Genomic DNA, 27,249 nt, shown 5'->3' on the forward strand with positions numbered 1-27,249 from the left:
CCAAAATGCAAAACCTCACATTTATCCAAATTAAACTGTATCTGCCACACCTCAGCCTATTGGCTCAATTGATCAAGATCCTTTTGTAATCTTAAATAATCTTCTTCACTGTTAACTGTACCATCAGTTTTGGTGTCTGTGGAACCTTTTGGCTTTATTCTCTTAGTTCGCCCACTGGTTATCAGCTGTTTGTCTCCTTTAAAAATAAAGATTATTTGATTCTCAGCAGAGCATGAGGCGGTTTGGTGCTCTCACTGTAAAGTTTAGTCTGGGCACTGTAAAATGTTTCGTTAACACCTCGGGAGTGAGGGCATCATCATCTCTCTGGATAAAGGAACAGTCCTCGGAGAGATGAAGAGAAAGTTTTTTCGCTTGGCCCTTTTGCTCTTCAGAACACTCAAGCCCAGAGAAATAATTTGTTGTGAAGATCGTTCAAAGCAGAGCTTGGATCAGCTCTGGGGCACTGAAGAATTTGAGTGATATGGTTATTCGGTAGGAAAGTGGAATAGACTTTGAAGTTTATTGACTGGTGTGGTTGACTCCAGGGGCTCTGGATGATCTAATCTTGAATTATTACATTCTCAAGCAATGTTTCTTTGAAAACTTGCATCTCAACAGTTTCTTTGTCTTGCTTTTCAGGTTGAATGGCTGAAGAATGAGGAGCCGATTGATCCAAAGCGTGATCCGAACATTTACAGCACCGCAGAGCATGATCTCATCATTGAGCAAGCGCATCTCTCTGACTCAGGCAACTACACCTGTGTCGCTACAAATGTGGTTGCCAAACGACGCAGCACAGCTGCCACGCTGACCGTGTTTGGTAAGAAGTGAGACCCTGTGGCAATACAGAGGAACCTCAATTATCCGAACGAGATGGCCAGGCACTATTTCATTCGGATAATTGATTATTTAGTTAATTGATTTACTCTGGGGCTCGGAGTTTTCCGTGAAGTCTGTTCCCATTCAGGATTCTAGGCAGCAGCACAATGCACGCCACCCCTCCCCTCAACCCCATCTGCCCCCAGCCCCCGGGACAGTCGGTCTGGACACCAACAGTAAGACTGCTGCCTCCTTTGTGGGGTGAGTCTCCAAATAGCGCACACACACAGCCACATGGCCATGTTTTTACTGCAACCTTTTGACAGGTTCCACCTTTGCCCTGTACAGGACAATGTTAGAGAGATTATCTGGGGAATGGGGGTTTAGGGTTCACCCCTGTGTCGAACTCCAGGGGAAGTGTAGAGTGAGAGAGACAGAGGGCAGGAGGTCAGTCATTTGGAGACGGTGCCTGGACTGTCCAGGACTGTTCTCGGTAGTATTTCAGTGAGCCAAGTTTGTTTTTAATCAATGTATCTGTAAACAAAGACACAGTCAGGGTTGAAACAGTTCTTTGATGTAATGTTTCTATTGGGACCTTGGGATCCCTGACTGTTCAGCAGAGTCTCCGACGGAAACAAAAGAACTGAGTAGAAGTTTGAAGCTTTGTTTATCAGGAAATTGGGTGATGTGGTAGGCGAGCGTCTCTTTCCCCTTTATGAAGCAGAACAGGGAAGTTTACAGCCACCTGTGAGGGCCAGCAGAGCCCCATTAACATTTTTGACGGTTTTGACATGGGGAGAATTACGTTGACGCAGGAGGCGTCTTTGGAGCTGTCTATGTACCCTGGAGAGCTCTGGATACTCTGTCATTGAGTTTATTTGCAACAGAGACTGATACATTTCTGAGTACTGAAGAAATTGGAATAGAGGTATTGTGCAGGATCGTGGCATTGATGACAGTGGATAGCCGGTTTCAAAGAGTTTACTCCTTTTCCACATATCAAAGACAACAGACCAGATTATATGGGGACCTGTGTTCTTTGTATCTGTACCACACCTAACAACACCACCTCCCCACCCCACCCCACCCCCTTCAAAACTATCGGGTCAGTGGGGACCACATCCATGATAAAAGCAGGCTGGCCAGGGTCATGTTACACTGGAAACAGCAGTCCAGGTGACACTTTTGCCCTCATCCGGCAAAGACATCCCGGCAGATCTGAGAGATAGTCAGAGTTTGGAGGGATCTGTTGAGACTACAGCCACACCTCAAAGGAGTTTAGACTCTCGAGGCCAGACTGTAACCCCGTGCAGAGTTGAAATTGGCTGGTTCTGGCTTCAGAGCCAAGGCCGGTCAAGGGAGGAGAGCTAAAGGCAGGATATGACCTTGTAAAGGTAGTTCCCATGGGCATAGGGCTCCAACCAACCTTTCCTGATACTAACTGGCTATCTGTTTAATTCAGGCCTCCCTTTATTATGGCTTAGATAGACCATAAGAAATAGGAGCAGAAATTAGGCCATTCAGTGTGCTCGAAATGTTGAGTCTCCTCCTCCTTGGATGCTGCCTGACCAGCTGTGCTTTTCCAACACCACACCTTTTGACTCATTCAGCCCATCGAGTCTGCTCTGCCATTCAATTATGGCTGATAAGTTTCTCTAAGACCAAAAGACGTCGAGGCAGGGGAGGATGAGACCCTGTAATGACTATAAGTTTGTCATTTAATTGACTATGCCCAAGGGCAGGAGGGATGCCCAAGACATTCACTGCCCCGCCCACCTTCTCTTCGCAGTCCCCACCCTCCCTGCACCTCCTGCCCCACAAAATGAAGTTGGCTACATTTTGCAAGCTTTTGTTTTTATTAATTCTTGGGATGTGGGTGTCGCTGGCTGGGCTAGTATTTATTAGAGACAAAAAAACTGCAGATGCTGGAATCCAAAATACAGTTGACAAATAGGAGGCTGCAACAGCACAGCAGGCAGTCCTGAAGAAGGGCTAAGACCAAAACGTTGACTTCTCCACCTCCTGATGCTGCCAGATTTGCTGTGCTCTTCCAACCTCCTGTTTGTCTACTTTGGGTCAGCATTTATTGTCCAACCCTGGTTGCCCTTGAGAAGGTGGTGGTGAGCTGCCTTCTTGAACCACTGCACTGCAGATGCTATATGTTGACCCACAAAGCTGTTAGAGACGGAATTCCAGGATTTTGATCCAGTGACAATGATGGAACAGTGATATATTTTCAGGTCAGGATGGTGCGTTGACTAAAAAGTGTTGTGATGTTCTCAGGTACTTGGTTTTCAAGCTGGAAGTGGTCGTCATATTGAAAGATGCTGCCGAAGGATCTTTGGTGAATTTCTGCAGTGCATCTTGCAGGCAGCACACACTGCTGCCACTGAGTGTTGGTATGCGAGAGAGTGGATGTTTGTAGATGTGGTGCCAGTCAAGCAGGCAGCTTTGGCCTGGATGAAGTTGAACATCGTGGGTGGCACGGTGGCACAGTGGTTAGCACTGCTGCCTCACAGCGCCAGAGACCCGGGTTCAATTCCCGACTCAGGCGACTGACTGTGTGGAGTTTGCACATTCTCCCCGTGTCTGTGTGGGTTTCCTCCGGGTGCTCCGGTTTCCTCCCACAGTCCAAAGATGTGCAGGTCAGGTGAATTGGCCATGCTAAATTGCCCGTAGTGTTAGGTAAAAAGGGGTACATGTAGGGGTATGGGTGGGTTGCGCTTCGGCGGGTCAGTGTGGACTTGTTGGGCTGAAGGGCCTGTTTCCACACTGTAAGTAATCTAATCTTGAGTGTTATTGGAGCTGTACGCATCCAGGCAAGTGGGGAGTATTCCACCACACTCCTGATTATGCCTCCAGAGCTGGTGATGGAGGCAGCTACGACATGGACTTTTAAGGGATTTTTAGATAAGCATGTGAATATTCAAGGAATGGAGATATATGGACCAAAGGCAAGCAGAAGGCGTCCTCACAGTCCACTGGAGTCATGCCAGATAATTGCAGGGTGGCAAATGTTATTCCCTTGTTCAAGAAAGGGAAATGGGAAAACCCTGGGAAGGATGTAGGACCATTCGGCGCAGCCACTTTGGCGCAAGCGATTCAGCGCAGCCGGTTTGGCGCAGACCCATTTAGGCGCGGAACTGTTTCGGCTCAGCTCATATTTATTCCTTTTCAGGCTTAGTTACAAGCATTAATGAAAGCAATAAAAAGAAAAATAATGTTTATCCTCTTCAGTAAAAATGTTAAAAAGAAAATAAAAATGAAAGAAATAAGGTAAATACGAAAAATCTGAAATATGACATTTATTCAAAATTATGGGCAATCCCTCGTAAATACTCAGTCATTTCTCTCACTAAATCTTCTTACAAGTGTTTGTATTCTAGCATCTGCTTCCCTGAATTTCTTCAATTTCAACGGAATATCATTTTAATGGGTTATATTTTATTTTAATAATAACTACAAAGCACTGAATAACTACAAACTACTGAATAACTACAAAACAGTTCTGCGCCTAAATGGGTCGCGCCAAACCGGCCGCGCCAAATTGCTCGCACCTAAATGGGTCTGCACCAAAACGGGCTGCGCCAAACCGGCCGCGCTGAATCGCTCGCACCAAAGTGGCTGCGCCGAATGGTCCCACTCCGCCCTGGGAATTGCAGACCAGTCAGTCTTACGTCAGTAGTGGGCAAATTATTGGAGAGGATTCTGAGAGACAAGATTTGTGACTACTTGGAAAACCATAGTTTGATGAGAGATAGTCAGTATGGTTTTGTGAGGGACCAGTCATACCTCACAAACCTTATTGAATTCTTTGAGGATGTAACAAAACACATTGATGAAGGTAGAGCAATGGTGGATGTGGTCTACATGGAATTTAGCAAGGTGTTTGATAAGGTAGGCTCATTCAGAAAGTAAGGAACCTTGGGAAATTTGGTTGTTTGGATATAGAATTGGCTGGCCCACAGAAGACAGAGGGCGGTGGCAGATGGAAAGTATTCAGCTTGGAGCTCAGTGCCCAGTGGTGTTCGGCAGAGATCTGTTCTGGGATCTCTGCTCTTTGTGAATTTTATAAATGAATTGGATGAGGAAGTGGAAGGATGGGTTAGTAAGTTTGCCGATGACTCTAAGGTTGGTGAAGTTTTGGATAGTGTGGAGGTTGTTGTAGGTTGCAACAGAACATTGACAGGATGCATAGCTGGGCTGAGAAGTGGATGGTGGAGTTCAACCTGGAAAAGTGTGAAGTGATTCATTTTGGAAGGTTGAATTTGGAAGGCAGATTGCATGGTTAAAAGCAGGATTCTTGACAGTGTGGAGGTACAAAGGGATCTTAGGGTCCACGTCCACAGATCCCTCAAAGTTGCCACTCAGGTCGATCGGGTTGTGAAGAAAGCATATGGTGTGTTGGCTTTCATTAGCAGGGGGATTGAGTTTAAGAGCTATGAGGTTATGCTGCAACTCTATTAAGCCCAGATTAGACTACAGTTGGAATATTTTGTTCATTTCTGGTCACCTCATTATAGGAAGGATGTGGAAGCTTTAGTTCAGATGAGATTTACTAGGATGCTGCCTGGACTGGAGGGCATGTCTTATTAAGAAAGGTTGAGAAAGCTAGAGCTTTTCTCATTGGAGCAAGAAAGGATGAGAGGTGATGTGATAGAGGTGTACAAGATGATGAGCACAGATAGTGAACAGCCGGTGACTTTTTCCCTGGACTGAATGGCTATTACGTGGGGGTACAATTTTAAGGTGATTGGAGGAAGGTTTAGGGGAGATGTCAGAGTTAAGTCATTTACACAGCGAGTGGAGGGTGCGTGGAATGCACTGCCTGCAGTGGTAGTAGAGTCAGATGCATTAGGGACATTTAAGTGACTCTTGGATAGGCACATGGATGATAGTAAAAGGAAGGGTACGTTGGTTAATTTGATCTGAGAGTAGGAAAAAGGTCGGTACAACATTGAGGTCCAAAAGGCCCATACTGTGCTGCACTGTGCTATGTTCTGTGTTCAATTTGGCGTCATGTTTGGCACAACACCATGGGCCGAAGGGCCCGTTCCTGTGCCATACTGTTCTATGTTCTGTGTTCTATGACTCAGAGTCAAAGGTGCACTACGTCAAAGTGCATCTTTCCCCTCGCCTGCACAGTCCCCAATAATCTGCTCATGTTCACCATTTTTAAGGCCAGTGCAGATGGATTCTTGATCACAGAAGAGTCAAAGGCTACTGAGGATACATGGGAGTGTAGAGCTGAGGCAACCAACAGATGATCCATGATTTTGTAGAATGATTGGGCACACTTGAGGAGCCAAGTGACCTGCTTGTGCTCTTCGTTCATCTGCTCACTGAGCATCTAATGTGTCTGACCCGTGTGCATTTCTTTTGCAGTGAATGGTGCCTGGTCAATGTGGACAGAGTGGTCACCTTGTAGTGTCCGATGTGGCAGAGGATGGCAGAAACGAACACGGACCTGCACCAACCCGGCCCCGCTAAATGGGGGAGCCTTTTGCGAAGGGACTTCAGTTCAGAAAATCGTCTGCTCCTCCCTCTGCCCAGGTGAGAGCCCCAACTGGAAAATGAAAGAACTGGCAAGATTGTAAACATTGAGGTTGCTTGGCAGCCACGGGGTGTACACATTGATTTTTGTCACTCTCATCATCTCAAAGTGTGGATCTGCACAGCAGACCATAAGAGCAATCAGTATTGTCATTACATTGAAATACGTTATGCTTGATAGTCATATTATTGAAACCAATATAAAACAGAGGAATTGAGCAATTTCAGCTGCTTGAAGGTAATAAATTAGAAATTCTTTTGTAACAGTACAACAATCAGAAAGGATTGAAGTGGGTGATGTTCACAGGGTTGACATGAAATCCAACCAGCTTTCTCTCATCATCATTAACATCAGTGGGACACTTACCATTCAGGAGTTGAAGTGGCAATGAAGGAATAAGTGATGAAGATTCTACAAAAAAGTACATTAGTTATGAGAGAAACACAGTTAGCGTGTCAGGCTGGTGAGTCTTCATTTGAACTGGTAAATGTTTGAGCTGTAGCTGACTTGAAGCAAGTACACTGCTGGGAAAGCTGCAAAACGGGATCATGCAGGGCAGGCAACATTAAACATTGAGAGAGTTATGCTTGAAGAGAAAGTGAGGTGATAAGGGCAAATCTGAAAACAAACAATGGGCCTAAAGACAGGAGATGTAATTGGGAATTAGAGAATCAATACTCACACCTGCCTTCAGATAATCAGAAATTGTTGAACTCTGTGCTGAGTCTGGAAGATTTGAAGTTATGATTAAGGCTTTCATAGAATCATGGGAATCCCTACAGTGTGGAAACAGGCCATTTGGCCCAACTGACCCTCCGAAGAGTATCCCACCCAGATCCATTTCCCAAACCCATTACTCTACATTTCCCCCTGACTAATGCACCTTGCGTACACATCCCTGAACACCATGGGCAATTTAGCCTGGCCAATTTGCTGAAAGTTGGGCTACTTGACTTGACGAGAAATACATTCACTCACCGGATTTGAGAGACTTTGGAACTGTGTTCAAAATAAGTTGAACTGAAGGCTCTCATTTACCTGTTCTCTCATTCCTGTCCTGAGACAGACTCCTGGTAAATCTGCTCACTTCTCTTGGCTCTCATTTCTATTCTGTAACAAGACACCCATTGACCCACTCCCTGGAGGGGAAGATGGTGGGAGGCTACAGCACTCTTTGTCATCACCGTGTCCCTTCATTGGCACTCGGCACCTTCATGCCATCCGAGGAGGTGCCATTGATGACAATGTTCATCCACCACACACATCCTTCTTGAGTGCTCTTCCTTTTCTCTGGATCCTGGGGCATAAACTACCCACTGTTTGCACCAGGAAAGTACCCTCTCCACCAGCACTCACCACACAAGAGTCTGGCCACAGCCCCAGTTTCACATTTTCATTGGTTGCTGGGCAATTGCAGCTAATCGAGAGATGTTAATGGGAAGTGGAAAACTGCACTTCACTTGCTGCTGGAGAAATGTCAGCCTCGTTGAAATCCATTGTACTGAAGGAGGCCACTCTGCCCAGACTGCTCTCAGGAACCTGTCTGTTAAGCTCCACGCCCCTTCTTCTATGTTGTTTGCAATTTCTTTTTTCCCACTACAGTAAGACTGAGAGTGATTGCTACGTTTTACTAAAGGCACCACATGCCACACTTTCTTTCACGAAGCACACATTCACTGCAAAGGAGTGTCTTCTCAAAAACACAATGGGAGAACCACAATAATGAATGGAAAACATATAAAAGGGAAATTCCGAAGAGAAGTTACAAATGAATGCTGAAGTATGACTTTGTATAATAGGTGTAAATGCATAAGACCAGAAGATATAACTGCAAATGGAGGCCATTTGCCTCATCCAATTTGTTCTGCCATTTGATCTTGGCTGATAGCTTTCACAACCCCATTCGCCTGACTTCTGTCCATAACCCTTGAAGCCCTTACTCATCAAGAACCTATCTGTCTCTGTCTTAATGACTTGGACTCCACTGCCTTCTGAGGCAATGTGTTCCAGAGCATCACCACCCTCTGGCTGAGGAAATTCCTCCTCATCTCAGTTCTAAAGGGTCTTCCCTTCACTCTGACGCTGTGTCCTGAGGTGTTGGCCTCTCCCACTTGTGAAAACATCTTCTACACATCCACTTCAGGTCCTCTTAGTATTCTGTCAGTTTCACTGAGATCCCCCCTCATCCTTCTAAGCTCCATTGAGTACGGACCCAGAGTCCTTAACTGCTTGTCCTATGACAAGCCCTTCATTACCAGGATCATCCTTGTCAACCTCCTCTGGACCCCTTTCAAGGCTAGCACCTCCTTCCAGAACTGCTCACAATATTCCAAGTCTGGCCTGACCAGAGTCTTATACAGAGTCTAGATGTGAGTGGTGTTGGAAAAGCACAACAGGTCAGGCAGCATGTGAGGGAAAATCGACATTTCGGGCAAAAACCCTTCATCAGGAATGTCGATTTTCCTGCTCCTTGGATGCTGCCTGACCTGCTGTGCTTTTCCAGCACCACTGTAATCTAGACTCTGATCTCCAGCATCAGCAGTCCTCACTTTCGCCAGAGTCTTATACAGCCTCAGCAGTACATCTCCGCTCTTGTAATCATTGTTTATTGGTTCAAGTGGCAAAGTTTAAAAGAATAATAGGACAGTGAGTGGCCTTGAGGTTATTTTATTGGACAAATAATCAAGAAATAGGAGTTTAAATACAAATTGTGGCTGGAGAGAAATTTAAATTCAATAAATTAAGTGTCCCTGGAGAAATAATCTTGTATCAGCAATATGGGCCATGTAACTCCAGGATTATTTTAAAGACCCAACTCATTCTCTCCTGTCCTTTTACAAAGAAAATTTGCTCTCCTCACCCACTCAAGCACACCTATTCTTAATCTGCCTTCTGCAATGGCTTAGTAAACTGGAGAAAAACATAAACTGTTGAGAAACTCAGCATGGTCTGGCAGCATCTGAAGAGAGAGAAAAACAGAGTCGCCTCAAGGAGCAAATTACTGCAGATGATGGAATTTGTATTGAAAACAGCATAGGCTGGAGATCACAGCAGACAAGCGGGAGGCTAGAAGAATGCAACAAGCCAGGCAGCATCCATGTAGAAAGAGCAAGCTAACATATCGAGTCTCGATGACTCTTCATCAGAGCTGAAATGAAGTTTGGAGGGGGTGGCTTTTATGCAATAGTGTGGGAGAGTTGAGTGGTGTGCAGGTAGTGGGTGCAGAGTGCTAGCGGAGAAGAGATATTAATAGTTCAGATTTAGTGATTGGAATGTGAGAATGGCAGAGCAATGGTGTGTCTAACCGCCAGACTTGAAAGAGAAGACAGTCCCACTGGGGTGGGGGGAGGGGAGAGAGGACATGGTGACAGGGAATGTAATAAGTAAAGCTAAAAGAAAGAAATGGGAGTTGGTTCACAATCTGAAGGTGTTGAATCCAATATTAAGTCACAGAGTCGTAGAGCGATACAGCAGGTAACAGACCCTTCGGTCCAACCCGTCCATGCCGACCAGATATCCTAAGTTAATATAGTCCCATTTGCTAGCACTTGGCCCATATTGCTCTCTAAACTGTTGCTATTCATGTACCCATCCAGATGCCTTTTAAATGTTGGAATTGAACCAGCCTTCACCACTCCCCCCGGCAGTTCATTCCATACACTCACGATCCTATGCTTGAAAACGTTGCCCCTGAGGTCCCTTTTAAATCTTTCCCTTCTCACCCTAAACCTCTGCCCTCTAGTTCTGGACTCCCCCATCCCAGGGACAAGACCTGTCTATTTACCCAGTCCATGCCCCTCATGATTCCAGAAGGCCATAAGCTGCCTAGTCTGAAGATGAGATGTTGCCCCTTGCGTTTATGCTGTGATTCACTGGAGCACTGCAGCGTGCTGATGACAGACACATGGGCATGCAAGCAGAGTTACCTCTGCTCATTTATGAATCTTCTTCAGAACTGTACAGTACCAAATTCCAAATAAATCATCATCGATTGGAAAGATTAACTGAGTTTATCTTTTCACAGATGCTCCCAGACCTGCTGAGTGTCAGCAGCACTTTTGGTTTTTATTTCAAATTTCCACCATCTGTCGTGCTTTGCTTACATTTCCACAAGACACTGAAGTGTATCAAAAGATATAAGCATGATTTTTTAAAAAAGTGGTTCAGTAATTTTTGAAAGGTTAAGGCAAGAGGGGTAATAAACGCTTCCCTTGCCAGCAACATGCACATTCAATTCATGAATTTTTTAAAAAACGTGTTGATCTCTGATCCTTGCTCCTTCCACTGAGTTCAGTTCTAAAGTCTGTCATTAGCACCCCGACTCGTTAAGACTCAAATCAGACTTTCTCATCTGCATGAGCTCCGTTTCTAATTTTATTAAGATCCCTTAGCAAAAAAAAACAGCTGAGCCCTTTACAAGTTGAATCAAAGCCAACGTTGCCATTTAGAATGTGCCAGATATTTTGTCTTAAATCTCTCTTTGTTAATCATTTGATCATAATCTTTAAAGTGTATTCAGAGAGGAGCTTGCATCTGTTGAGTTATTGAATTAGTGGAACGCTTTTTGCAATCAAGATTTATTGTTGAAACATTGGGGGATAGATCTTCTCTCTCAAGGTGTGCTAATTTTAAGGAATTTTAGCTTTAATTCAAGATATAATTAGGTTGTCTGGATTTATTCTGTGCAGAAGCAAGAATCCAATGCAGTCAGCACTCTGCAAACCCTCCTCGTGGAGCAAGTGCAATGTTCATCCTTATCATAATCAAAGTCGAAAGGAAAAGGAGGAAGCTAAATGGCCAGTTACCTCAAGTCTGTTCTGCCATTCATTGACATCGTACATAGTCTCTATTGAAACTCTATATTCTTGCCCGAGTCACATATCCATTAAAATCTGTCGATGTCAGCTTGAGATGGTATGTTGTACCTGACTCCCTGATCTATAAAAGCTGCAACAGCGGAAAGCAGCTCTGACTTGGCCACTTGAAAATGTCAATTGGCAACTTAGCAAGGATCAATCTGTCAATATTCATACCACTGCCGGTGGGGCATGGCAGAAGGTAGACTTTGGTCGCTCCCTTCCCACATCATTTTGCCAGCCTTCTTGCCTCACAGCCTGCCCTCAAAGAACCAGGAAAATTCTTATCTCTGCATCTTATACTGAGATATCCTCTGTGATGCATTGGCAGGTTGCTGTTTTTGGACATGCTGCGTAGACCATTCAATCATTCACAAACATTGACATTTGTAGAATCAGTTGCGTGAAAAAGCTTGCTGATTTTTCTTTTGTCCTCTAAATGTTAATGTTTGTAAAAATCTAACAAATTAGATCAATGTCTGCCCCCCAGCATCTGGTATTTATAAATATGGAAAATATTTTCACCAAGTATACATGGTTGTGCCAACATGTGTCAATGAAAGCCCTTCTTACAATTTGTAGAATACATATCATTATTAAGAGAAATCATGTTTGTGGCTAATGATTTGCTGATGCCAATTTATAGCTCAATCAATTCAACTGGCCTTCACATAATTGCATAAATTTGAACAGAATTCACAGGACATTTAGCTGACTGGTCCATGCCAGCGTTTATGCTCCATCTGAGCTTCACTAGCCTTAATTCATCAAATCCCATCTGTACTCGTTGAGCTTCCCACGAAAGTTATTGATGTTATTTGTCTGAATAACAGTGGTTAGCACTGTTGCCTCACAGCGCCAGGGACCCAGGTTCACTTCCAGCCTCAGACAACATGAAGTTTGCGCATTCTCCCCATGTCTGCGTGGGTTTCCTCCGGGTGCTCCGATTTCCTCCCACAATCCAAAGATGAGCAAGTGAGATGGATTGGCCATGCTCAACTGTCCATCATATCCAGGGACGTGACGGCTAGGTAGATTAGCCATGGGAAATGCAGAGTTAGGGTAATGGGGCTGTGTATGGGTGGGATGCTCTTCGGAGGGGTTGGTGTAGTCTCAATGGGTCTAATGGCCTGCTTCCACACTATCAGGATTCTTTAATTCAACATCTTGCCCACCGAAAATTCCACACTTGAGCTATGCCCTGGCTAAATAAAAAGTTCTATAGTTGAATTTACGAGTGATTGTCACAGATATGTGACTCTTTGTTTTGGTCTCCTCCACACCTCAAAACAATTGAACATCTGCCCTCTTGAACTTTTTCATACTCTTAAGCATCTCAGTCAGGTCACTGCTCTGAATCTCTTTCATGGAGAAAAGAGCTGGTGCTTTTTCAGTTTTTCCAGACTGGAATAGCCTCTCAGGTTGGTCTCGTCCTTCCAAATGTCTTTTGGACTTCCTCCAGCATCTTTTATTTTTGACCATGCCCACTACAGTTTTAATTGGCTATTGTGAAAAATAAACAGATGAAATAATTAATGTCGGGTCATGGCAACTTCTCGATAATTGTCACCGGTCATAAATATTGTTGTGTCGACAGCATCACAAAAGAAGAGGGCATGCTGTCTCACCTGACTTTTCTGTAAGTGAGATTCCTTAAAAATGAAACCTGTTTCTGCTTCTTCCTTCCATTCATTCGTAGTGGATGGTGCCTGGGAGCCCTGGAACGTGTGGTCACCCTGCTCCTCCGAGTGTGAACACCAAAGAGTCCGTGCATGCGTGGCTCCTGAACCGAGGTATGGCGGAAAATTCTGCGAGGGGCTGAGCCAGGAGTCTAAGAACTGCACCGAGGGACTCTGCATTCAAAGTATGTAGTGCCATCGCAGTATTTCGTCAAACAACGGGAAACTAAAACCCACTTATGTTTGTTGATTTAAAGGCAGCCTGTTGTGACTGTTTTCAACACAGCGTTGGTTTTTTACAGACATAAGTTATCTCAGGATCAAAGATGACTCTGAGAAAATGAGTTGCCAAGTCTTACAGTTAAAAGAACAGGAAGCTCCAGCATTCAAGTGCAGTGACAAACCTTAATCCAATTCATGTTTCTCACATACTTGATGTGTTGCACTGAGAAATCCAAATAATTTTGTATCCTAATTGTCACTTGGTAAATCAACATTTGCTTTTATTCCAGAAAGCAGTAGCCATTGCACCTAGACATGGGTCTTGATTGGAAATGCTTTACAGAGGGAGGCACATTGGCCTAATGGTTAGCACTGCTGCCTCACGGCGCCAAGGGCACAGGTTTGATTCCACTCTCGGGTCACTGCCAGGAGTTTGCACATGCCTGTGTAGGTTTCCTGTGAGAGTTCTGGTTTTCTCCCAGGTCCAAAGATGTGGAGAATCGGTGGATTGGCCATGCTAAATTGCCAGTAGTGTCCCCAGATGTGCAGTCTAGATGGATTAGCCATGGGAAGTGCAGGCTTGTTGGGTTGGCAGGGGGGTGGTTTCTGGTTGGGATGCACTTCAGAGGTGCGGGGTGGACTCAATGGGCCGAATGGCCTGCTTCCACACTGTGTGGGGATTCTATGATGGGATTGGGCAACATAAAGAAAGAGTATTATTTCCTTCACTTGAATTTTCTGAATTTTGAGTAATCCAGTTCCCCTTCACACCCTTTCTATTTCTCTTCTGCACTGTCACATTCTTCACACCTGCATTAAATTTGGATTTACTTTTAGTTTCAGAAACTGAAATTTTCAACAAAAAATTAATCTCATGAAAAATCTAAGCTTTTCCAATTTTTTCTCAAAGGTTCTTCACTTCTTCAAGGATATAGGGATAACACAGATTGCAGCACACTCTGTGTTACAAACATGTTGGTCATCATCTGTGTGCTGCTCAGGATCTGTTAATTGTTTAAACTCCTTGTACTTTATTATTGTGTCTGCCTCCTCTTCTGTTTTTGCATATGTCAACATCATCCAATCCAATGTAAAAGAAATCCCAAGTTTTTTAAAGGCATCTGAACTGTACAAGGATCATAAAAGGCTCCTAGGGACCAGAAAGAGGACAAAAATGTGGAAGCAGAGGCCATGACTGAGATAGTAAATGAATATTGTATGTCTGTCTTGACCAAGGCTGAAGGTGCTGCCAAAGTCACAGTGAAAGAAGAGAAATCTGAGTCTCTAGCTTGATGGAATATTGACAAATGAAGAAATTAGAAGGGTTGTTTGTACCTAAAGTTGATAATTGATTCAGGCTGGATGAGATGCAGCCATGATAAGAGAGGGAGGTAAGGGTGGAAAAGAATGGAGGCAGTGGTGACATTTTTCAGTCCTCCTTAGATATATGGTGGTGCCAGAGAGCTAGACAACTGCAACTGTTATTCAAGAAAATTTGTGTAAAGGATGAGTCCAGCAGCTACAGATCAGTCAAATTAATCTCAGTTGTGGGAATGCTTTCAAAAGTGATCATTTGGGGTGGAAAAATTAACACTAACGTGGACAATTTCCACTCCATTAAGGAAAGCAGATAGATTTGTTGAGGACAACTTGTGTTGATCTATTATGATTGAGATTGTTGAGGTCACAGAGGGTTGACTAAAGCTGAGTGTGGTATGTGTAGAGTTCCAAAATGCATTTCATTCATGCCAAGCATGTTGCTGACCGTGGAACAAAAAGGACAGTGAATAACATGGCTATGAAGCCTACTGGATGACAGGAGACAGAGAGTAGTGGCGACCATTTCTTTTTGGAGGAGAGTATAAAGTTATATCTGCCAAGGGTTGGGTATTCATACTACTGCCTCCCTAGGTCTGTTTTAAGGGTAACAAACTTGCAAGATACACAGTTTTCAACACTTGCAGTTAACACAAAACGTGGAAGTATTGAGAACTGTGAAGAAATACAGTGGACTCAAAGAAACAATCTGATTGAATCGGCAATTGTGGCAATGCAATTTAATGCAGCCAAGTGTGAAGTGATACATTTCAGAGAAAGAACAAGGAGAGGAAATACAGAATCAAGATCTAACACTGTGAAGGTTTTTGAAGCAGAGATACGTGAGGGATGTATGCGCAAGTTGTTGAAGGTAGGAGGTAAAATTGAGAAAGTTGTTAACAAGCCAATGAGATCCTAGGTTTTATAAATAACTTGCTACAGTACAAGAGTACAATACTTCTGTGAAGCACAGGTTCAGCCTCAAGTTGGGTATTGTGTCTAAGTTTGGGTGTTACACACTGAGAAGGATGTGAATCATTAAAGAGGTTGCAGAACAGATGTAATAGAGAGATCCAGGAACACACACCGGTCTGACTGGAAGAAATGTCCAGGATTTTGACCCAGCAACAGTGAAGAAACGGTGATTCTGTCTCAAGTAGGATGCTGTGTGGCTTGGAGGGGACCTTTTACTCGGTGGTGCTCCCATGCATTTGCTGCCCTTGTCCTTCTCAGTGGGAAATGTTGCAGGTTTTAAAGGAAGCTTACCGGATTTTGAGAAGATTTGTAGCTCAGGTTGAGGTTCTGGATGTAGGTTTGCTCGCTGAGCTGGAAGGTTCATTTCCAGACATTTTGCCACCCTACGAGGTAACATCTTCAGTGGGCCTCCGGGCGAAGCACTGCTGATGATTCCTGCTTTCTATTTATATGTTTATAAGTAAAGAAACTCAAACATTTAAAGGAAGCTGTTGAAGGGAGCCTCAGTGCAACCTGTAGATGGTACACACTACTGCTTCTGTGTGTCGGTAGTGGAAGTAGTGAATGTTGAAGGTGGTGGATAGGATGCCAGTCAAGCGAGCTGCTTTGCCCTAGATGTTATTCTTGACTGTTGTTGGAGCTCAACTTATTCAGACTTGTGGAGAATATTTTATCACCCTCCTGACTTGTGCTTTGTTGATGGCAAACAGGGTTTGGGGAGTCACTAAGTGAGTTATTTTCTTCAGAATCCCTGACCTCTGCCTACACTGTTGTGTAGGCTGGCCCAGTTCTGTGTTGGTAGTGGGAGATTCCAAGATGGTAGTGCCATTGAAGGTCAAGGATAGATGATTAAGTACCGTTCTGTTGGAAATGGTGTTGCCTGGTAATGGTCCCCTGCTCAAATAAGTCCAACAGCAAGCTGAGGAGAAGCTTCTTTGATGAGACTGAATGTGACTGGAATGGAGAGCTTATATTTGATCTGTCTGTTATGGGATCATTTAGCTCCAACACATTCTGATTCTGTCGCAAGAGCAGGTCAGAAAGTAGGACTTCTGTGACAAACAACTCACCTCCTGACTTCCCATTGCCTGTCTATCACCTACCAGGCACAAGTCAAGGGTGTGATGAAATACCGTGCACTTGCCTGGATGGGTGCAGCTCCAAGAACACTCTAGAAGTTTAACGCCATCCAGGACAAAGCAGCCCAATGCCACTGTTGCTGGGACAAAGTCTTTGGAACTTTGATAGATATCCCAAGAACTGCAGTGATTGAAGAAGACAGCTCACCCCGACCTACCACAGGACCTTTAGTGATGGGCAAAAAGTACTGCCCTAGCCTGAAACGATCACCTCCCACAAATTAATAAAACAAATCCTAAAAGATGTTCAGACATGGAACTTAGGACCACGGAGAGCAGTTAGACAATGGGCACAAATAACATAAGGGGAAGTAGGTAAGCAAATGAAGGAAGTAGAAAGGAACGGAAGAATAATCTGATCAGGTCAGAAAAAGAATGGGGATGATGTGGTTATGGTGAATGCACACCATTACTATTCTTTTGGGCTTATTTGGCAGAATGGCCTGCTTCTGTGCTGGAAACACTTTGTAATAGCATACACGGGTAGCCAGAAAGCCCTGAGAGAAAGATGTCGGGTTGCTAGCCAGACCTCCCTTATGATAGGACAGACAATTAGACACTGGACTGGATGGGTACAGATGCAGCCAATGGAACAATGGCAAGGAGAGACAGAAAATAAACTTTTTTTTTAAATCAAAAATTACACCTGCATCCTATTTGCAAAAAAAATAAATTGCTTGTTCTGTCTTTGGTTAGTGTCAGTGATGGAGCTTGCAAGGAGGTATTTTCATTGTCACAGCCAGCAGTCAGAATTGTTTGCCTCAAAACGAATTGGCAGCAGCTTGGTTAAGGCTTGCTCTTTGCCACACAATCGTGGGTTCTAAACCACAGTGTGTCTGACACTTGGCCCGTCCACTTTGTTGAGTTTGCCAGGTTGTCGTTAAGAGTTGCTCGGCAAGACACAGGGGAAATATGAATCCTGTCAATCACACTCCATGGTGATGTGCCCCCTACTAACCAATCAGACATGCATTGAAAACTACTGAGAGCATCTGCAGTCCACTTGTGACCCAATCCAGCTGGCAAAATGCTGCAACAAAAAAAAACAGTGTAAACAGAAACTGAAATGAAAAACTACATTTGCACACAAAGATTTTGCACGCATACTGTTTACTTGCTCTGTTCGTTTCAACAGGCCAGACACCTCTGCAGGAAGTACAGCCTCAAAGTAAGTGTTTCTAATTATTCTATTTTCAATTTATTATAAATAATGTTTTCTGATAAGGTAACTGCAGATGAGGGAGGTCATGTAAATCCAATTTTGCTCAGTTCCTAAAAATAATCTTAACAGCCTCACATTGGCCATTTCAGGATAATGTCCTCTTGAATCACCTTTAAGGAATGCTTCGATTGAGTTTATTGTTATCATTTAGCTGAGAGTATGTTTCTATGAATCTTCTCCCAGTCGCCTCCTTTCAAGGTGAGTACGTCCCCGTATCTCTGGTCTTTCCTCAGAAGTTATTCCTTTGATACAATGGATCAGCTCCAACAAGAAACAACGTTGTATCGTGTCTCTTATATGGAGAGACATCTGCCAGAACTTTACAGTAATGGGATGTGGCATGCAATAAATCATATTCTGTTTTATATTTTAATACATTCTTCTGTACACCACCTTCATAGTTTGGATATTTGCCTTGTGTCTTTCAGGGTCAATCATTCCATTTTTCAGACAACCTGCAGTTTGGTCTGATGCTCCCACATCGTGAAGGCATTGCACCCCATTCTGCAATTACATATATTGTTCTTTTAAATCAATATATGTTCATTTGTTTCAACTTTTTGGATTTTCACATTTTAAGACACACAAGTGAGAAAGGATAGTCTTTGCCAAACTCAAGCTCAAAGGTCAACACACACCATAGGGCATTCTACTCGTTAAAATTAAAATTAACCATACAAGCGCAAGCAGTCACGTGTGCTGCCAGGATGCATAACTTCGCATGAGGAGATTGAATTTGTAAAATGTACGTGCCTGATTGTGTACTGCATGTGAGTTTCAGTTTTAACCACATATTGAAATATTCTTTGACCATGGTCAGTGATAAGGTGCAGCTGCAGAAGTCAATTGCTTTCTGGCAAAAATTTGGAATTAAACCCCAGAAATGTTCTATAATATAATCTTATATTAAATCAGACTTCTATTTAAGAGAGGAGTGAACCGATTTAAACACAGTTGTTCAAATAGCAAGAAAAAAAGGACTGAGGTGAATACATTAAACATTGAAGCGTGGAAATCATTCAGCTTAAAGTTCATGATTAAGTATGCTAATTGTGCGGCTTAGTCAGAAACCTCTGGACATGCCTGCTACCTCGGAACAGTTGTGTTTATCAATTTTCCTATTCCGTCTGCTGTTCACGTCCCTGTTTCATGTAAGTTTTATTGTAGAGCCTGCTGAGAGTACAATTATTGACTTTCTTAATACGAGTGTGAGGACAAGACAACGGGAACTCGGAGCTTTTATTCTAATTCGCACAATTTGTTTTGCTTCCTTTAAAACCTTAACAACGTGAGAACTAGGAGGAGGAATGAAGAATTTGACCCCTCTTGCCTGGTCTGCTGATCATTGAGATCAGACTGACTTTCTCCCTCTGCTCGACTCTCTTGTGTGGACCCTCTATTCCTTGATTCCCTTGCTGGATATCAATCCACACCATGATCCATTCAAACGTTCAAGCGGAAAAGCATTGGGAACAAGACTGTTCCACTTATTCTGATTTAGTGATTCTCATTGTCTGACATAGATTTTAAGTATGTTTGTCAGATATCTTCAAAACGTAAAATGCTTTGCAGGTGCTTAATGGGAGTAAGTGCATGTCAAGCCCAGTCATGGTTATTACAGTTGTAGAACATGTCACATGGGGATGATCAAAGCCTTGGTTGGAGAGATAGTTTAACAAGATATGCTTAAAGGCAGAGAAATTGTGTTAGGGGGATCCTATCAATGAAACGAAGATAACTGAAAGATCATCAACATCTTAGCCACTGTCCCCTACACAACCGACATGAATAAAAACTGAAAGAACTGCGGATGCTGTGAATCAGAAATAAAAGCAGAAATTGCTGGAAAAACTCAGCTGGTCTGACAGCATTCGTGAAGACAATTCAGAGTTAACGTTTCGGGTCTGGTTCTGGGGAAGGGCTACCAGAACCGAAACATTAACTGATTTCTCTTCACAGATGCTGCTAGACCTGCTGAGCTTTTCCAACAATTTCTGTTTTTCTAACCTACATGAGCTGGATGCTAGCAAAGAAATTAGAATGAATTGTTCTCCAATGCTGCTCTTCTCCCAAGTAATCAAGTTATTTTAAAGAGCAGCATTTTGTGTTCTTCATTTTGATTTGGAGACATTTATAGAAGCATTTCCTGAAAATGAAACCAAGAATCTCACGCAGTAGAAGTTGGATTTAACTTGTTTAGACACCCAGCCATTTTTCAAGGCCACTCAACATGTTCAGTGGGCAGCATCTAAACTGATGAGTTTCTGAAACAACTGCCTCCTCATCAGATCCTTTCAGAGGATGGTCATTTGTGTTTCTGGTATTGCCTTGACAGAGGATAGCCTCTGAGCCAGAGTTTGTTAGTTCAAGTCCCACTCCAGCTCTTGATCATAAAAGTATAGGCAAACACCGACAGAGCAGTGTTCAAGGAAGGCTGAAGTGTTGCAGGTGCTATCTTCTGGATGCAATGTAAAAGAAAGGCATTGTTAGCCCTTTCTATTCTGAGATATTGTTGCGAGTATTTCTAAATGCAACCCTGTGACCTTTGGACACAACAAAGGAATTCACTGAAGAAATTAAACATTTTCAACTTACTGGGTTCCAGAAAAAGAAACCATTTTGTTGCAGAGAGCTGACGTAACCGCATGTATCTTGTTCTTATTAGTTTGCGAAATGGATTGGCGTTGTTTTAAAACAGCTGCAACTGGTTAATTGTCTTCAGGTGGCTTAAGTAATATAATCATTAGGTGTTATGAGCATATTCATTACGACAGAATGTTTGTTAATCGTACCATGACTGAAACCAAACTGTCAGTAAACCAAACAGTGACATGTGCATGGGCAGATAGGAAGTTAAAATGTGTTCTCCTTCACTGAATTCCATTGGGCATTAAATGCCACTGGAGATTCCGTTTTCATGTACAGATGCCAAACTTCCTTTTGCTCATCTTTCACATCATATTGCATCTGATTCGAGTGTTGTCGGTTCGTAAAACAAAGTCTTACAGTTCTTCTGCTCCCCCCCCCCCCTCCAAAAATGTATCTGCAGTTCTCGTGCAATCAGTTATGTTGAGGTTCCATGCATGCTTGCTGCCGAATGAGCCAGTGGTGTGTGCACAGCAAGATCCCACCACAAACAGATGGCTGTTTGAAGAACATTGGTCTGGATGGGCCGCACTGCCAAGCCAGAATCTATTGGCCTTTTGATCATTTCTGTGAAAAATGCATCCGTTTAGGCAGACATTGCACAGACTTTTAACATTGCTTGGATGTTTTCACTTCCGTGCAGACAATATTTGTCCGTAATACAGAATGGGTAAAACATTGTGGCTTGACGTGCACAGAAATAGTCAGTTCCAGCTGCCACCATTGCAAATATCTGACAGCTTGTCTGAGGAGGAGAAAGATCCGCAGAGTTACATCTCATGTATTTGACTTCTCTAGGTATTGAAACCAACAGCGATGTGGCTCTATACTCTGGCCTTGGCGCAGCAGTGATAGCCGTCGCAGTGCTTGTGGTGGGCATCACATTATATCGAAGAAGTCAAAGTGAATATGGTGTTGATGTTATTGATTCTTCGGCTCTGGCCGGTGGCTTTCAGTCCTTCAACTTCAAGACTGCCAGACAGGGTTAGTATCTGCTTCCTTACATTACTTCAGACTAACTGTTGCAGGGTTGTTCTTTTGAGTGGCATGTGTATGAGGTGAGAATGAGCGGCCAGGTCAGTCGATGTTTTCAATGCTCAAATGAGACATAAGGGCCAGGGAATAGTCCACCAAGACGTTCTGGGGAAGGAAGATACTTAAGGCTTGTGTGATTTTCACAAACACTTGTTGCGTCTTGTGAAATGATAAGGTGAATCTTAAAAAAAAGATCAGAAGGGCTTTTGGAGAATGGGTGATGTTAGATGCAGGAAAGTCGATGGTAAGTCTTCAGGTCATTTTTTAAAAAAAATTTTCGTTTATAAGATACTGGCAAGTCCATTTGTTTATTGCCTATCTGTAATTGTCCATGAAAGTGTGTTAGTGAGCCGATTTGTTGAAGGGCTGCAATTCGTTTGGATAGGGACACCCAAAGTGAGGAAGGGAGTCCAAGATTTCAATCCACTGATAAAAATTGAATAGGTTCGCACGGGAGATGCCCCTCCAGCTGGCTGATGTTCCTGTCATCATTGAGGACTGTGGCAATCTTGCAGCCTCACGGGAGACCCATTAACCCAGTATCTGGAAATCTATTCATCCCAGCAGGACGAAAAAGAACACTAAATCCCACGTTTGCTACATTATTAGAAATATCAATCATTTAGAATTACGGAATCCCTACAGTGCAGACGCAGGCCCTTTGGCCCATCAGGTACCTACTATGCAAAGAGCAACCTACCCAGATCCACCCCATCCCTGTAACCCTGCATTTCCCATGGCTAACCCACTGAGCCTGCACATCCCTGAACACCATGGGCAATTTAGCTTGGCCAATCCGCCAAACCTGCACATCTTTGGACTGTGGGAGGAAACCAGAGCACCCAGAGGAAACCCACTTGTATAATATGCAAACTCCACACAATCACCAGAGCCTGGGATTGAACCCAGGTACCTGGCGCTGTGAGGCAATCGTGTTAACTACTGAGCCACCATGCCACCCTGAGTGTTCTCAGTGATATGTTGCAAATGGAAAAGAAACCAAGGAAAATCTCATTCACAGTGCCGTTCTTAAGGCTTTAAAATCTTTATGCCATAATATTCCTGCTCTAGTTGCATCCTGCTGACACGGTTGTGTGTGAGTCAGTGATTTCTGCATCTCATTTGCGTTGTTGGTGAAAGACATTGACCTTATGCCGCGTGCAGCTCCGAGGGGAAGGAGAACAATCCAAAGGCTAATTCACCTCAGGTCATTTTCACACAGCTCCTCAAGGCCAGCTTGGGAGAGGGAGGCATTGGCACAGTTCCCTGGATAATGTGCAATTGACCCACTTCAGCGACTGCTCTCCAGTTTAGTATTCACAGAGGTAGCAACAGACCCTGTTAATCTGCTGTCTGAGTGTGTGAAACGTGAAATGACTTTAAACTTGAAACAGAAGTAAGTATAATAAAGGTCATTGTCATTTTGTGGACTATTGTTCCATGGAGATTAATGGAATGCCGCTTACTGTGGGAAAAGCAGAGTCTTAAAGGAAGTAGACTAATAAGTTCAGCACAGTAATTTTCTATTTGAATCATTGTAATTGCTATCATAATTGCATACGAGTAGACTTAGACAAAAAGCATTCCCCACTAGAATAAACAGATAAACTGAATCAATTGAAAGCACTTTATTCGACAGTTATTGTCATTGACAAAATGTTCTGTCTGCTGTGTGCACAGCTGATTAATACCCCCGCAAAACCTCTTTGTAATCAGATTGAATTTTCTGAAAACATTGGGTCAGTGTCAGTCACTAGGACCTACTTCGCATTGATTGATTTATTGTAAATTGTTTGTTTGGAAATCCTAATAACTTGCTCTGAAGTTCATTTATGGGAGAATTTCTGACCCAGTGTGCCACCTGTGATGATACTATGGCTTTAAGAGGTGTATTTCGTCCTGGGTTTCTTTTTAGGAAGAAAGGTTGAAACAGGGGTGACAAGCAGTCTCCTCCAAAACAATAAAGTAGACAGCTTATGAGATCTGGGGACTTTTTTTTAAGTTGGAACAATGGAAGCAGCCTGAATGGGTGGGGTTAATCTCCCACAGAACCAAGATCTTTTTTAGTTTTAGCCTTCAGTAGCAGTTAGAGTCATAGGGTCATAGAGTCCTACAGCACACGCCAGTCCATTTGGTCCATGCTGACCAAAATGTCCGTCCACGCTAACCCCATTTCCCTGTATCTGGCCCATATCCTTCTAAACCTTTCCTATCCATGTATTTGTCCAAATTAATCTTAAATGTTGTTATTGTACCATTATGGCTGGCAACTCATTCCATATGTGTACCACCCTCTGTGTAAAAAAGTTACCCCTCAGGTTCCATTTTATTCTTTCCCCTCTGACCTGAAATGGATGCCCTCTGGTCCTCGATTTCCTCACCCTGGGAAAAGAAGACTGAGTACATTCACCCTATCCTTGCCGCTCATGATTTTATACACTTTTATATCTCCTGTGCTCTAAAGAAAAAGTCCGAGCTTGTCCAACCTCTCCCTATAACCCAGCCACGTGAGTCCTGGCAACATGCTTGTAAATTTCTTCTGCACGCTTTCCAGTTTAATAACATCCTCCCTCAAGCAAGGTGACCAAGGTGACCACCATATTATAAGAAAGATGTGGATGCTTTGGAACAGGTTCAGAGGAGGTTTAAGAGGATGCTGCCTGGACTGGAGGGCTTATCTTATGAGGAGAGGTTGACTGAGCTCGGACTTTTTTCATTGGAGAAAAGGAGGAGAAGAGGGGACCTAATTGAGGTAAACAAGGTAATGAGAGGCATAGATAGAGTCGATAGCCAGAGACTATTTCCCAGGGCAAAAATGACTAACACGAGGGGTCATAGTTTTAAGCTGGTTGGAGGAAAGTATAGAGGGGATGTTAGAAGCGGGTTCTTTACACAGAGAATTGTGAGTGCATGGAATGCGTTGCCAGCAGCAGTTGTGGAGGCAGGGTCATTGGGGACATTTAAGAGACTCCTCGACATACATATGGTCACAGAAATTTGAGGGTGCATACATGAGAATCAGTGGTCGGCACAACATCGTGGATTGAAGGGCCTGTTCTGTGCTGTACTGTTCTATGTTCTATGTTCTCTATGTTCTATGTTCTAAAACTGAACACAATATTACCAAGTGCAGCCTTGCCAACATCCTGTACAACTGCAATGTAACTTCCCAGCTTTTATACTCAATGCCCTGATGAATTGCTACTGGGGTCTTGAAGGTGGATGTGGAAGCTGTCTCTGTTACAGCTGAAGGTTCTCTTTCTGCTGCTAGAATTGCATGTGAGACCATCTATTTTACTGAATTTACCTTTGCCAAGGTTGTATTTATGGAATGATACCATATTGAAACAGTTAATGTTTAGTAGTTCAATAATCTATTCTGTTAAATTATTCCAATTCTTCCTTTCACCGTATTTTAACTATAATGTATGGATGGCATGTGTTTTGCTTTTAGACTGGTAGTTGGAGCACTCAAACTACATTTGGAATGTAAGGCCTGACACTGGCCTTTAAAATATGAAAAAGTTACAGTCCAAGCTATCTTCTTCATATATTTTGAGGGGGTTTGGTCTGGTCCATAACACACCTCCTTCAGAGGAAACAGTCAATTTGGACCATTGGGCACTGAGGAAGAGTCATGGGACTCAAAACATGAACTTGATTTCTCTTTCCCGGACACTGTCAAACCTACTGAGTTTCTCCTGCACTTTCTACTTGCATTTGTGTCCCACTGACATTGGACTGCTGAAGACTGTGTGGTGGTTTTCGATGTCTTATTTGCTGTGGCACCTACTGAAAGCAGGAACCAGTCAGGGTTCAGTCGTACAGATCTTATCAACCTTTCAGCTGCCATGGCCGTTAAAAATTATGCCCAGTCACTTTTCTCATCTGGCGTCCAAACCTGCAGTCACCAGGGGGCTAAACCTTGTTGTATTAATTCATCCCCCTGTGATTTTGAGGCCAATTGTGGTGCTTCAATATTCTGTATACACAAACCCAAAATTTAGAAACAGTACCATGCAGAAAGGGGCCATTCAGCCCATAGAGTCTGCACCACCCAGCATGAAGAATATCCCACACAGGCCCAACCCCCCCCCCCCAATCCCCTACACCCAGCATTCCACATGGCCAGTCCACCTATCCTGCACATCCCTGGACACTGTAGGACAGTTTAACATGGCCATCCACCTATCCTGCACATCTTGGCATTGTGGGAGGAAACCAGAGCACCTGGCAGAAGCCCATGCAGACATAGGGAGAATGTGTAAACTCTACACAGACAGTCAACCTGACACTGTGAGGCAGCAATGCTGACCGCTGTGCCAATGTGTGCCGTCCTTAGGAACTAGGAACAGGTATACATCATATGGTGTCTTCACCCCTAATCAACATTGACTCCCTTATTCAAGCTGTGAGTGACTTTAAGTGAAGGACCCCCCTCCCCCCATTACCCTCTTTATTTTCACCCAGCACCTCTGAAATAACTCCACAGAGGCCAGTATACTGTCACTAAGGCACACTTTATTTAAACATGGAGGGTCCTTGACACTGATCCAGCTCCCTCAGAGCCAGCTCTCAGAGTGAACAGAACCTCTGACACTCCTGTTAATATCTGTCAGCCAAGGCTCCCTGATTGGACCAGGTTAAAAGCCTCAGTTGGGGAGCTCAGATTCTATGAGGTCCACCTGGGTGGCTTCATGACAATCGCTACAACCTCTGTAAGCTTTACCATGACAAACTTCATCGAGGAAGAATTGGGTCAGCATTCCACATCCTCTTTCCTGAATAAATGCCCACCAGCCTCCAAACTGACCAGAGGGAAGGGCAAAATCTTCCGACTTGAGTGCAGACAGCCCTCTGACGGTCAAGGATTTCAGAGTTGCACTGTCAAGTATTTTTCTTCATCTCTGTTCTAAATGGCTAACCCATCATCCTGGGACTACTATCTCTCAGCCCTTCAACCAGGGTAAGATGCATTGCACAGTACCTCACCTGTCAAGCTCATGTCATTCAAACTGAGGAAGAAATCTGAGTCCCTCCCATCTTTATAACTGAAGAAACACTTATCCACTCGGTTCTTTCCTAGAATGTACAGTAAACATATGTGTTCATACAGACATTAATGCTTCAGAAATACACCATGTTGAGAGTAATACTGTTTTCTGTTTCCTTTTTCAAGGCAATTCTCTGCTTTTGAACCCATCAATACAGCCTGACCTGACGGTGAGCAGGACGTATAGTGGACCAATCTGCTTCCAGGACCCTGTGAACAAAGAACTCATGACCCAGTCACCACTCTTTGACTCTCTGCCAGGGATCAAAGTTAAAGTACAAAGTTCTTTAATGGTGTCACTTGGAGTTGCCGATGGAGTGGAGTATCATGGGAGGGTACCATCCCGGACTTACCCTCGTAATAGCAGAAGTGTTGACAAAATACATGCAAGAAGCAATGCATCAAGTTCTCAGCATCTCTCTGCCGCAATTACAAAGGCTGAAAACAGAACTTCCGGCATATTTGGGTGTCTGGGTGGATGCCTGGAGGGACCAACGAAAGGTATGATACCAAGAACCTGTAACCTAGTTTCTCAATAGATTTTACTTCAATTCAAACAGTTGAGTGAAACTTCCCTTGACTTGCTGCTCTGTCATAACTTAAAGTTCAATTTCTTATTTGGGATGAAGTAAGTATGGATTTAAGACCGACCCTTGCCCAAAAGTAGTTCACATGTAACCAGCTATTTCATGTTACAACACATGGCAAGGGCCTCACTTGGACCCCTCATTG

At 43.6% G+C, this 27,249-nt stretch overlaps 1 protein-coding gene across 2 annotated transcripts in view; it reads left to right on the forward strand.

Annotated features, from left to right (window-relative positions):
- LOC122543063 (netrin receptor UNC5D-like) overlaps positions 1–27,249 on the forward strand; it is a 457,617-nt gene that overhangs the window by 343,963 nt on the left and 86,405 nt on the right. For both annotated transcript variants that reach the window (XM_043681271.1, XM_043681272.1), the window contains exons 5-10: positions 640–820; positions 6,205–6,372; positions 12,929–13,093; positions 17,697–17,729; positions 21,228–21,413; positions 26,644–27,018. In XM_043681271.1, the coding sequence (XP_043537206.1) occupies positions 640–820; positions 6,205–6,372; positions 12,929–13,093; positions 17,697–17,729; positions 21,228–21,413; positions 26,644–27,018 (1,108 nt within the window). The remainder of the gene's footprint in view (positions 1–639; positions 821–6,204; positions 6,373–12,928; positions 13,094–17,696; positions 17,730–21,227; positions 21,414–26,643; positions 27,019–27,249) is intronic.

Source organism: Chiloscyllium plagiosum, chromosome 42, assembly GCF_004010195.1.
Source record: "Chiloscyllium plagiosum isolate BGI_BamShark_2017 chromosome 42, ASM401019v2, whole genome shotgun sequence".
In the NCBI taxonomy this organism is placed as follows: Eukaryota; Metazoa; Chordata; class Chondrichthyes; order Orectolobiformes; family Hemiscylliidae; genus Chiloscyllium; species Chiloscyllium plagiosum.